Genomic DNA, 11490 nt, shown 5'->3' with positions numbered 1-11490 from the left:
AAACCGCTTTACACAAAATTCATCCCAGGGATGTAGGTGGATAGCATTACATAATTTTGTTTATCATCCCAGGGATGTAGGTGGAGTGCAAAGGGTTAACATCCACTTCAACCAACTTTTGTTCATACAGAGTGCTATTTCAACCACCGCTAAACGGCGCCGCCGAAACGTTGAGAATTTCGGGCCCTACGCAAATACACAATAGAAACTGAATGGAAACCTTCAGGACGTCGACTAATGCAGAGCGTCTCTCCACCCTCGACCCAAATTAGAATTTCTAACCCTGTCGTGTGCGTCGAGCTAAATGCGTTGATGTTGTTCACGTGAGTTGGATTTTAGCGTTGCTTGCTGTGTGTTTTGAGCATTCTTTGGTGAGAACCGCTTGTTTATATGCATAAATGTTTGCTCAAGATTTTTATTTCCATTTAAAATTTATGATCTATTTTCTGCAGACAGAATTTGATTGCAACATTCCAAAAATTGAATTCAGTTGTTTATCATTGACTTGGATGCAAGCAATGTGGGCAAATATATCTTTAAAGCATAAAAAATCTAAAAGCACCAAAATATCATGGAAAATACCGGTACCAGACATTGGGATTAACACAATCGAAACTTCTTTCACGGCCGAATCAATTTCCAAATTATGGACCAAGTAAGTGTTTGCGTTTACTGAAAAATATATAACAGTGGTGCCGAATACATCGATTGCATGCCAATAAACATTGTTAGGATTTTTAGGTACTAGCTCAAAACACTTAAATATTTTATGATTGAAGTACCTAACCAGTAAATGGGCCTTGTTTAGCAAATGATATAAGAACTTCTCTTATTGGTCAATCATTTTGACCTCGTTTTTGTAAATGTAGCTCATGAGCCTAAAAAGTTTGCATGACCCTGATGTAATAATGTATGTTATTAATTCATATTGAACATACTATAGCATGAATAATTAATTAATGGATATATCGTGCCAAGTTGAAGGATTTAAGATATGATATAATTTTGCAGTGTTCCTTCATCTGGTTCTGATTTAATTTCAGTTGAAGAAGTGGAGAATTTTATCGGTGGCATCGAAGATCATATCACACAGCACTTTAAGATAAAGTTTCAGGTCAAATATAATTATTTAGTTGGTATCTTCAAATTTTTTTGATCACTCTTTTTCGGTCACTGACAGAAATTAAGTTTAACATGTAGTTCTATAGTCTTGAATAAATTTTATGCTAATGAATTGCTGTCCAGCTTTCATTTTATATTAACTTCAGATGTTGCCAATAACTTCTTTGAATTTGGAAATAGGACTCTTCCACAATGAAGGCAAAATAAAGGTACTTTGCAAAATTATATTGTGTTGAATTGATTACAAAGTAATAGAAGCTTTTATAGTTTGGGTGTGAGACAAACTTAATGATAAAGACTTTAAAAGTAACAATAATTTTAGATGGAAAAGATATTAAATCTATAATTTTGCAATATCTAAGAGTTTAAGAAAACGTTTGTATAAATTCTGTTCAAGATAAACATTGATAAAGTTGAAGTCGTCAATTTCTTATTACATTGGTTGTAGGTTTTGTCTATGCGTCACGTACACACAGTGCTAGCTCATCTCTCCTGCTTGGCTGTTGAGCAATTGGACTGGAAACAATACTCCCCGTCAAGTGATACCACACCTACAGCATGATTTGACTTCAACAACATCCATTTAAACCCCTTTACGTGGCATAAGGATTACTTAAATACGTAACAATGAATAAACAATGGACAATTTGCGATAAAGTTACTGCTGATCCAAGTGGGCAATGTGACTTATTTCCTGCTTTTATGGGTTAATATGGTTTTATTGTGTCGCAGTTCCTGATTTACAATGCTTCCACGAGGATTTTTACAAAAATAACTTTCAAGAAACACAAAAACTGTGTCAAAACCCATAATTTGACAAATTTTGACTTTATTTTAACCTATTAAATTCTTAGAAACACCCCCCTAGGTGCTGAAAACAACTTTATTCTTTGATTCGTGGTCAAACAAGGTCCTTAAAAATTTTTGACTTTATTGACTTTTGTGGGCCCTAGTAATAGCCATTTTATTAATCGCTTTATAATCAAAGTGTCATTAAACGACATATAACTACCCAGTAGGTAAATATATGTAATTACCTGCGTAACTACGAAGATGAATATATTTAAAAAGAACAATTCACTTCACGAAAGCGGGACACATCAATCACTCAAAATTGGCCGTTAACATAGCACACTGAAGTATAAGCTCTTGGTAAACGGAAATACTCACGTTTAAGTGTTTAGCCTCAGCAGCCTGGTCAGCTAATTTCTTCTCCGCAACACTACGCTCTTTAACAAGATAGGCTATTCTTTTTCGTGCTGCAGTCTGTCATTATCTATTGTCAATTCCGGTACCGATTTTTGTAAATCTGTCAATTCCTGAAAAAATATATGCTGTATACTAAGAAATATTAATACCAACAGCGTAAAAACTAATTGCATGTCACCACTAACTGTTTGTGCAATATACAACAAACATGCCTGCTCACCTGCACTGGTAGCTTCCAGTTCTTCATGTCATGTCTTCTTTTATTAAGTCAAGATGGATGAAAATATTGATATACTTACCCGTGTTACAAAGGTGGAAAAAATTTTACCCACGTTACAGGGTTTTCGGTCAACTGGAGTGATTTTTCACGAAAACAATACAATGCCTCATAAAATTCATACGACAGCCGAAGTAGTTGAGATCAGCTACCAGTTCGTTTAGAAACAGTTCCCTTACAGCCCAGGGCCGGATTAACCAATACGATGCCCGTGGTAAAATTTTGAAGTAGTCATTGTATAGCCATCAAAAAGTCAGAATCACAATGAGAGTAGTTGGCAATTTGGCATACAACTTACAAGCCAGCCAGCCAGGAACAAAACCTGGTAGAGTTGGCATACAAGCCAGAAACAAAAGATGGTAATAGTTGGCATACAAGCGAAGAACAACAACTGATAATAGTTGACATACAAGCTAGGAACAAAACCTGGTAGTAGTTGGCATACATTGTAACCATGCCACATGGCATGGCATGTGCAACCTTTTTCACTGGAGGGCCAAATACAAAATTTTAAATGACAACGCGGGCCACATGATTTTTTCAGAAAAAATTAGTATCGTAAAACGACTTTCCTATGCAGTTTATGTAGTTAAGAAATAGATTTAATGCAGTCCACGACACACTTGTGACAATAATTGTAGATGGAAGATGAGGAAACTAAATTCAATCAAGCGTATTGCGAAAATATGCAACGCAGCATTGTTGCATCACAAAGGGTAATATTTCTATACACAGCGTGCGAAAATTTCCATTGCTTTGATGTAAACTGCATGAAATAGTGATGGCTAGTATGAAGTTCTAACATTTTGCTGAGCACCACGCGGGCCGCACGGAACAACCTGGCGGGCCGCAGTGCGGCCCGCGGGCCACTGGTTGCACATGTTTGGCATACAAGCTAGGCAGTAGGCAGAACAGATAGTAGTAGTTGGCATACAAGCTAAGAAATAAGAATAGGCATCCCATATTTTTACAGTTCAGAACAACGAACATCAGATAAATGAGGTTCATATTTTACTCTTTTCCTACTAGCCTACTATTACTGAATTAACCTATGCGCTAACAATCTACCTACTACTCAACTATATACCGGGTGATTTATTGCCCACTAGAATGATGTAACTTTTATTTTCAAATTCATTTAGTTTCACATTTCTTCAGTGAGTATACGCTCTTATCGTTTCATACATATTCTAAATTTTGCAATATCGACCAAGACATAAGGCCTTCAGCTACCAGCCCAGTTTCACTCATCCAATTTTCATTGTATCGCACGTAGAAATGGCAAATTGTTGACTAAAGAATAAAGCAATTTTCCAAACAAAAAGCAAGTTATCATAGCACCATCAAATTACACCCCTGGTATAACAGGTTGTAAAAAATAAATCGAAAATCAAATTTCGGTAAATGTTACTTATCCAAACTCTTTCAAGAAAGTTAGGAAGCTACTGAAAATTTTATATCGTTGCAACTGCTTTTACTAAAACAAAATATACATCAAAATTCAAAAAATGTCGATTTCGACACCTCGGCCGTTCTAGTGTTAAGCTATAGCAGTATAGCTAATGGCGGTTGCCATACGTCCGGAGTTTCCCGGACATGTTCGGAATGTTAGTGTTCAAACTGCGTCCGGGGGGGAATGCTAAAATATTCTTAAATGTCCAGAATTTTTTTAAATTGTTTGTTGTGTTATGTGTAATCATTTCTACGGTAGCCTGTAAAGGCCACAGCAATTATAATTTGGGTTCCGCAAAATATTTATGATCACCACAAAAATATTTCACGTTAGCGCAAAATTTTTATGATCACCACAAAATATATATTTTTTCTCAGCAAAATATTTTAGAAAGTCACAATATATATTTTGTCTCCCTCTAAAATTATTTTGTGCGTTGAAAAAATATTGCGACTTCGAAATATTTTGCAAAGTCGAAATATTTTGCGAAGTCGAAATATATTTCGCTGTGAAACTTCCACTACCGCAACAAATATAAATTCATCGCACAATATTTCAGAATCGCATCGCAACATTTCAAAATGTGTGCTTACCGTATGGCAGGCGTAGTTGATGAGGTGTTCGGGAAAGGAATAAGGTTACCAGTCACAGCCACAAATAGTGAGAGATAGTAAGCTTTTGCAAGCCTTAGCAAGCTTAGGTGTAGGCTACACGTTAAACATTGTAAGGTCTTTTGCAAGTTCAGTATGCAAACAAATTGTCTAGGGCTTGGCTGTATAGGTTAGGCCTACCGAATGTAAGGTGTGGGGCTATAGGCTATGTTGTTTTTTTGTCGCGAAAACATTACAATAATTTTTTCTTGTTCACTATAGGACAGGCCAAAGCTGTTCATAACAGCAAAAATTTCAACTAACTTTTCAGAAATTTGTTTTATAAAATGAAGTGTACCTTCTTAGTGTGAAAGCTGCTCTTCATTGCAATGAATTGTGTTGAGTGCCATAATGAAATACCTGACATTTTTATGATATGTTCACACTGTGGTCACGGTGAGTAGCGTACCTTTCAAGTAAAGATATAAATATTTTAATGAAAATTTGGCTGTAGACTAACATATTTTTTGTTTTCTTTTTCACACCAACGAGAAATGTTTTACCTAAATCGACTATGTGTCTGTGTATTATTATTAATAACTAATTATTATTTAGTAAAAGATATATGATACAACGTGCCAAGTCATGTCTCAAAAGTCCACCTGTTGTTTTTATGTTTTGCAGCTACTACTTTGGATCAAGATCAAATAATATCTGAATATTTCCATTCAGGATATGAGTATGGAGAAATTTTACAATTGCTACACAGTCTTCATAACTACGAAGAAAATGTGGCAGGAAAAAATACATCGCCGTTTTATTTCAGGCAGAAAAACGTATCGAGGAGTTGTTAGATGGACCGTCTTCTTTTCGTGGATATCGGTCAGTTTGGCACACATTACAAATGGAAGGTTTAAGAGTAACAAGGTTGTATGTAGCTGATGTACTACGTAATATTGATCCGAATGGGTGTGAGGCTCGAAGAGCTCACCGTTTAAGGCGAAGAGAGTATCACAACCCTGGCCCAAACTATGCATGGCACACAGATGGTACACGACAAGCTGAAACCATTCGGATTTTCTATACATGGTGCAATTGATGGATTTAGTCGAGAAGTGCTGTGGCTTAATGTTACACGATCAAAAAAATGTCCACATGTTGTCGCTAATATGTATATTAAAGCTGTCACTCACTTCCAAGGCTGTCCGATTGAAGTAGTATCAGATTTGGGTACAGAAAATGGATTGTTGGCAGCAGCGCAGTGCTTTTTTCGAGATAAAATTAACTCGCATCGTTATGTACCATCACCCCGAAATCAGCGGATAGAAAGCTGGTGGTCAATATTCTCCAGGTTTCGTGCCTGTTGGTGGCGCAACTTTTTTAGTGACCTTGAGTTTCGAGGTGACCACAGTGTGAACATATCATAAAAATGTCAGGTATTTCATTATGGCACTCAACACAATTCATTGCAATGAAGATCAGCTTTCACACTAAGAAGGTACACTTCATTTTATAAAACAAATTTCTTAAAAAGTTAGTTGAAATTTTTGCTGTTATGAACAGCTTTGGCCTGTCCTATAGTGAACAAGAAAAAATTATTGTAATGTTTTCGCGACAAAAAAACAACATAGCCTATAGCCCCACACCTTACATTCGGTAGGCCTAACCTATACAGCCAAGCCCTAGACAATTTGTTTGCATACTGAACTTGCAAAAGACCTTACAATGTTTAACGTGTAGTCTACACCTAAGCTTGCTAAGGCTTGCAAAAGCTTACTATCTCTCACTATTTGTGGCTGTGACTGGTAACCTTATTCCTTTCCCGAACACCTCATCAACTACGCCTGCCATACGGTAAGCACACATTTTGAAATGTTGCGATGCGATTCTGAAATATTGTGCGATGAATTTATATTTGTTGCGGTAGTGGAAGTTTCACAGCGAAATATATTTCGACTTCGCAAAATATTACGACTTTGCAAAATATTTCGAAGTCGCAATATTTTTTCAACGCACAAAATAATTTTAGAGGGAGACAAAATATATATTGTGAATTTCTAAAATATTTTGCTGAGAAAAAATATATATTTTGTGGTGATCATAAATATTTTGCGCTAACGTGAAATATTTTTGTGGTGATCATAAATATTTTGCGGAACCCAAATTATAATTGTTGTGGCCTTTACAGGCTACCGTAGTTGTCGCTACTGGGCGCAAAAAACAACTAATTTATTGTCGTTTTACAGGGACACTACGGAAGCGCTTGAAAAACCCAAAAAAAAATTTTTGGAAGCAACTTCCTTATAGACATTGGCGACAGCATAACAAATAAAGTTTGCAAGAAAGAACCGTAGCGGTGCGATTCCGACAGAAGTTTGCATTCGAGTGTCAAAGCAGACTTTTCGTTGAAAACATTGTGTGCATATCAAAACGATACAATTTCGCCAGCTAGTACAATGTAAATAGAGTTTTACGTTTAAAGGATGCTTATGCTGATGCTGATGTTTTAAAAGTTTATGTGATAGACCTCATGCTGTCACCGAAATGTCTCTTGAGTTAGGCCTTATGCCGAAAAGTGTCATAAAAGTATAATTGTGTTGAAAATATTAGCAAGAAAACGCAAACTAAAGAGGACATTTGGACATTTTTCAGTATCTTTCGAGTACAATTCATTTTTTTAGAAAAGAGGCCCTAAGTAACACTAATAGAAGGCTAGGCCTACAAAACTCGCACCTTTGCTTTAATAATTAGCCTTTTTACATGTGCGGTTCAGTTGCAATCTTTCTGGTGCACGTTTGAACTTAACAGACCCCAACTTCGAATTTCACTCAACATGCGAGGAATGCGGGCATGTAAAACCGCCTAGGGCTGGATCGAACGGCATTGAATAAACGCGTGGTCGGCGATCAAAAAGGTACGTAGGGCTGGATGGGCAATTGGTTGAAAAACCCTTTTTAATTCGGAATTTCAGTAAGTTTCTTAAATTCGGTAATGTTTTGGAAATAAATACAACGTCTCACCTATACGTTTTGTCGAAAGTATAAACAACTAACTCGAAATGCGGAAAAAGTCGACATTTCGTTATATTTGAGCGTGCTCGGAGGACCATTTAATTTTATGAAAAAAAAGACTAATGGTAGGCCTATTATAATTAATTATAATTATGAACTAATGAACTTTGCAATATTGTGATCTCTTTAGTCAAGCGGAAAGGTCACAGACAGTCCGGCCCTTTGAAATGAATATGAGGATTTAAATTGAGTCGAAATGTCCAAATGCTAAAACGAAACAAAAGCTGGTTAAGACCTCCCACAGTCAAAAGCAATAAATCAAACCATCGTTCTGATTATTTTCATTTCTCACAACTATTGATCATCAAATAAAAGTCATAATAAATGTAATTTTATGCAATGACTTAACCAGAGCATAAACAACCCCATTGTGTACATGTTTGCGCTTTTTGAGGATAAGCGGAGTTTGGTGTTTGATTTATCAGCTAAACTAGCCGACAAAAAAGAAGTTGCTGCAGCATTATCTACATAAAAATGAATGCAATTGGCGTGATCATAAACAGTTAACAAGGGACAGTCTCTTTTGGGAGGCCATTGGCAAGTAAGATGATATTTTAAATCAGCCTGCTAGGCAGCTGAATGAACACACGTGGCTTGGACCGAAAGTTTTATCGTTTTTTAACTATTTTCAATTTAGACAAAGTCCTTGATCAGATAGAGCTCAAAAACAGTTAAAGTACAGTATAATGTTTCCCAATTACCTAAAAAGAAGCCAAAGTAAATGTATAAGTTAATTTGTACAGGTGATATCAGTAAACAAATCAACGACACTGAATATGAACCAAATGACTGACATTGAGATGGTCGACTTTGTGACATCAGGTATAGTACACTAGCTTGTGTAACCAAGTGCGCACTTATGTAACCAGGTACATGTGTTAAATAATTTGAAAATCATTTCTAGCGGAAGAGAATTGCGCTGGAAAAAATCGTAAAGAAGAGGACCCAAAGCAGTCTGGCCTACGTTTGAGGAAACATCATGTTGGTTGCATTTATCGATAAAATAATAAAGACAATGTCAATTTTACTGACAAAAATGAATTGTAACGGTTTAATCTTATCTCTGCAGCAAGAACAAGAAGGTGATGGAAATAAAAAGGAAGAATACTACGACGATAACAGCGTCGTGGGCACGGGCAATGGACCAGCGGAGTCAAATAACTTTACTTTCGGATCTTCTGAAGTAAGACGGCTTCAGAGATAAGTTTTTATTTTGATATTATTCAGGTTGTTACCACTAATTCTTACGAGCAGGCCCACCAAATTGATTCCATAGGTTTAGACTTGCAACTTGACCTGAAGTAATTTGTTGTATAGATCTCAGCGTGTTAAATAACATACCTCAATTTCAATCAAACGAAACGGCAGCAAATGTTTCTGCAGGATACGAACCCGTGATTGTGATTACCATAATTGTACAAACGTAACTGTAACTAAATTACACCTATAAATCCAGTGTTTGTGACTGTTCTTAAAACACCGTAAGTCATATATTAATATTTTCTCCGACCTTGCTGTGGGTAAGAAATCTGAATTAGGGCCAGTGATTTGTATTTGCCGATATATTTGCAAAAGTTTGTTTATTTCGACGGGACGTTTTGGCTTTTCACGGTGTGCTTTACCCTTGACAAGCATAAAAATCCATTGCATAATTGTTGCATTTAGGCAACATACGTTTGTGACGTATTTCTGCAGGATAACACATTGGAAGGTGATGAAGAAGAAGACAATGTAAAACCGGAGAAAAAGAAACGGATTAGACCCAAGAAAAAGTGTCCGTAAGTTGTACTATAATTTCGGCCTAGCTTTCAAGTATATGAATGGAAGAGAATTTAAAATAATCTCAGCTTTTCAATTCCGTTTTTTGTTTTTATGTGTAAAAGAGAAGAAAAGTGAAACATGTCTAAGAATAATGAGATGATGGTGTTAATAATTGTCCTAGATACTGTGGTGTCATGAATTCGAGTATCTCGCGCCATTGCAAACTCGTGCACGAGAAAAAAAATAATGGGGAAGGTGATTTTGCATGCAAACTTTGCAAAAAGAGGCTGACTTCTTGGAATGGCCTCGTGAGACACCTACGCGGCAAGGTTCACGCTGATCAAGCCAAGGCAAAGGAGATGGCCGGTTCTATGGACCGCCGCCGTAAAAATGTCCCAATCGTAAGTTTTGGTAAATACATACAGTACAAAATGACTGTGCAGTAGTTGCTCATGTTGTTGCCGTTAAAAATCATTTGTTATTCTACAAACAATTTGTGTATGATTTGCATTTGTAAAAAAAGCCTTCGAAGAAATGTTTCGTTGGTGCACTGTTGTCTTTATTTCATAAACCAGGTGGAAATGCAACGCGTACGAAGTCGGCCCAATGAAGCGATGGGATCGGGAATGGGATTTGAACGCAGAGAGATTAACGGTCTCGGAAAAAGGTGCACAATATTGTGTTTATTGCTGATTATAAATAGATAGCTATATTGTGTGCACGACCTGACCTGCATAAATGTGTTAGAATTTGCAATTCATGTATTCGTTGTGTTGTTTTATTTTCCTTTTTTCCACAATTCTCCAGACGACGACTTCAAAGTGGAAACGAGATGTATGGTTCAGTTGAAAACATAATCATAGATCTCACAGGATCATCTGATAGTGATAGTGAGGAAAATAGCGGCACAACTGTGGCAATATCTCTTGTGCCAACTAATGTCAAGAGACCAGGTAACTTCAACGAAATCCTTACCGCTCAAACACTTCATTAAACACGTGATATGATTGCCAACAGCAATATAAACAATTCTTTCACGCAGAACGTATATATTATATGTGTACATGGCTTATATTATATTTTCTCTGGTATCTAATTGTATTGATTCAATTCAAACGATGTTTAGTGCACAGGGTTCATAGTTGACCTGCCGTCGAAAGATGAGAATAACTGATTTAGGAACACTGAATTACTTTGTTTTGCAATGATCGCCAAACACCACTGGAAATAATTTATTCGCACAGAACGCAACCATAACTAGATCAAACAACTGCGCAACGTTTAAAAATCAAACACAACTTGTTACTATTGTTCTGATATCTACTTGAAAATCCTGTTATTACTGATTATAAACAAGTAATTCATTTTTCATCTTCATCCACATCTATCTCATGATAGCAGCAAGATACTGCCAGAAGGTGATAGATGTGTGTTAAGTTAAAGTTGACATGACAAGGCTTTAGAATTTAGATAATGGACGGAAAGTCAAATTTTTCGTAGATCTTTAAATAAATCTTTCACGGAACTTTTAAATTTTTCTTTATAGACGTAACCCCATCAATGGAAGCATGTATTCGCGAATTGCAGGAAGAGAAGAGATGCAAGATTTGCCTCGATCAACCAGCTGAGGTACTGTTTATACCATGCAGGCACCTCTGTAGCTGTACCGGGTGCGAAAAATATCTCAGAAAGTGTCCGATATGCAGAGCTGAAATTGAAAAATCTATGCGTACTTACAGGTCGTAATATGTCTGTAGGGCATGCTTGCCTGAAGTGGCATAAATCCTCCTCACAATTATTTTGTTTGCTTCTTCTCGTTGATATCGTTTCGAGCAATGATTTATAGAGCTTAAGATGACACAGAAATGTCAGTGAGAATACCTACAGATCGTGTGTTACTTTGTGAGTGTGACGTCATACAATCGTGTGATAATTTCGTGAATCATTACATTGATGTCTTTTTGATATACAGTACTTCAGTTTAATGGGAATGGTTTACAGTCTAAA

The 11490-nt window shown here is 36.5% G+C and overlaps 2 protein-coding genes across 3 annotated transcripts; both read left to right on the top strand.

Annotated features, from left to right (window-relative positions):
* Positions 1 to 237: 237 nt before the first annotated feature.
* Positions 238 to 1684, top strand: LOC143448576 (uncharacterized). Its single transcript, XM_076948387.1, has 5 exons — positions 238 to 323; positions 543 to 655; positions 1044 to 1114; positions 1269 to 1331; positions 1571 to 1684. Exons 1-5 carry the CDS (start codon positions 238 to 240, stop codon positions 1682 to 1684), a joined length of 447 nt encoding a protein of 148 aa, XP_076804502.1.
* Positions 1685 to 8469: 6785 nt separating this feature from the next.
* On the top strand, positions 8470 to 11391 carry LOC143464868 (uncharacterized). 2 transcript variants are annotated; one of them, XM_076962911.1, is made up of 8 exons: positions 8470 to 8544; positions 8627 to 8703; positions 8792 to 8905; positions 9418 to 9500; positions 9665 to 9884; positions 10059 to 10150; positions 10291 to 10436; positions 11030 to 11391. In XM_076962911.1, exons 1-8 carry the CDS (start codon positions 8499 to 8501, stop codon positions 11227 to 11229), a joined length of 978 nt encoding a protein of 325 aa, XP_076819026.1. In that variant the 5' UTR covers positions 8470 to 8498; the 3' UTR covers positions 11230 to 11391. The 2 variants fall into 2 exon arrangements, with proteins under 2 accessions (XP_076819026.1, XP_076819018.1); XM_076962903.1 differs by having other exon boundaries at positions 9388 to 9500.
* Positions 11392 to 11490: the final 99 nt, after the last annotated feature.

Source organism: Clavelina lepadiformis, chromosome 1 (assembly GCF_947623445.1).
Source record: "Clavelina lepadiformis chromosome 1, kaClaLepa1.1, whole genome shotgun sequence".
NCBI lineage: Eukaryota > Metazoa > Chordata > Ascidiacea > Aplousobranchia > Clavelinidae > Clavelina > Clavelina lepadiformis.
This window is presented reverse-complemented; position numbering and strand designations above follow the sequence as displayed.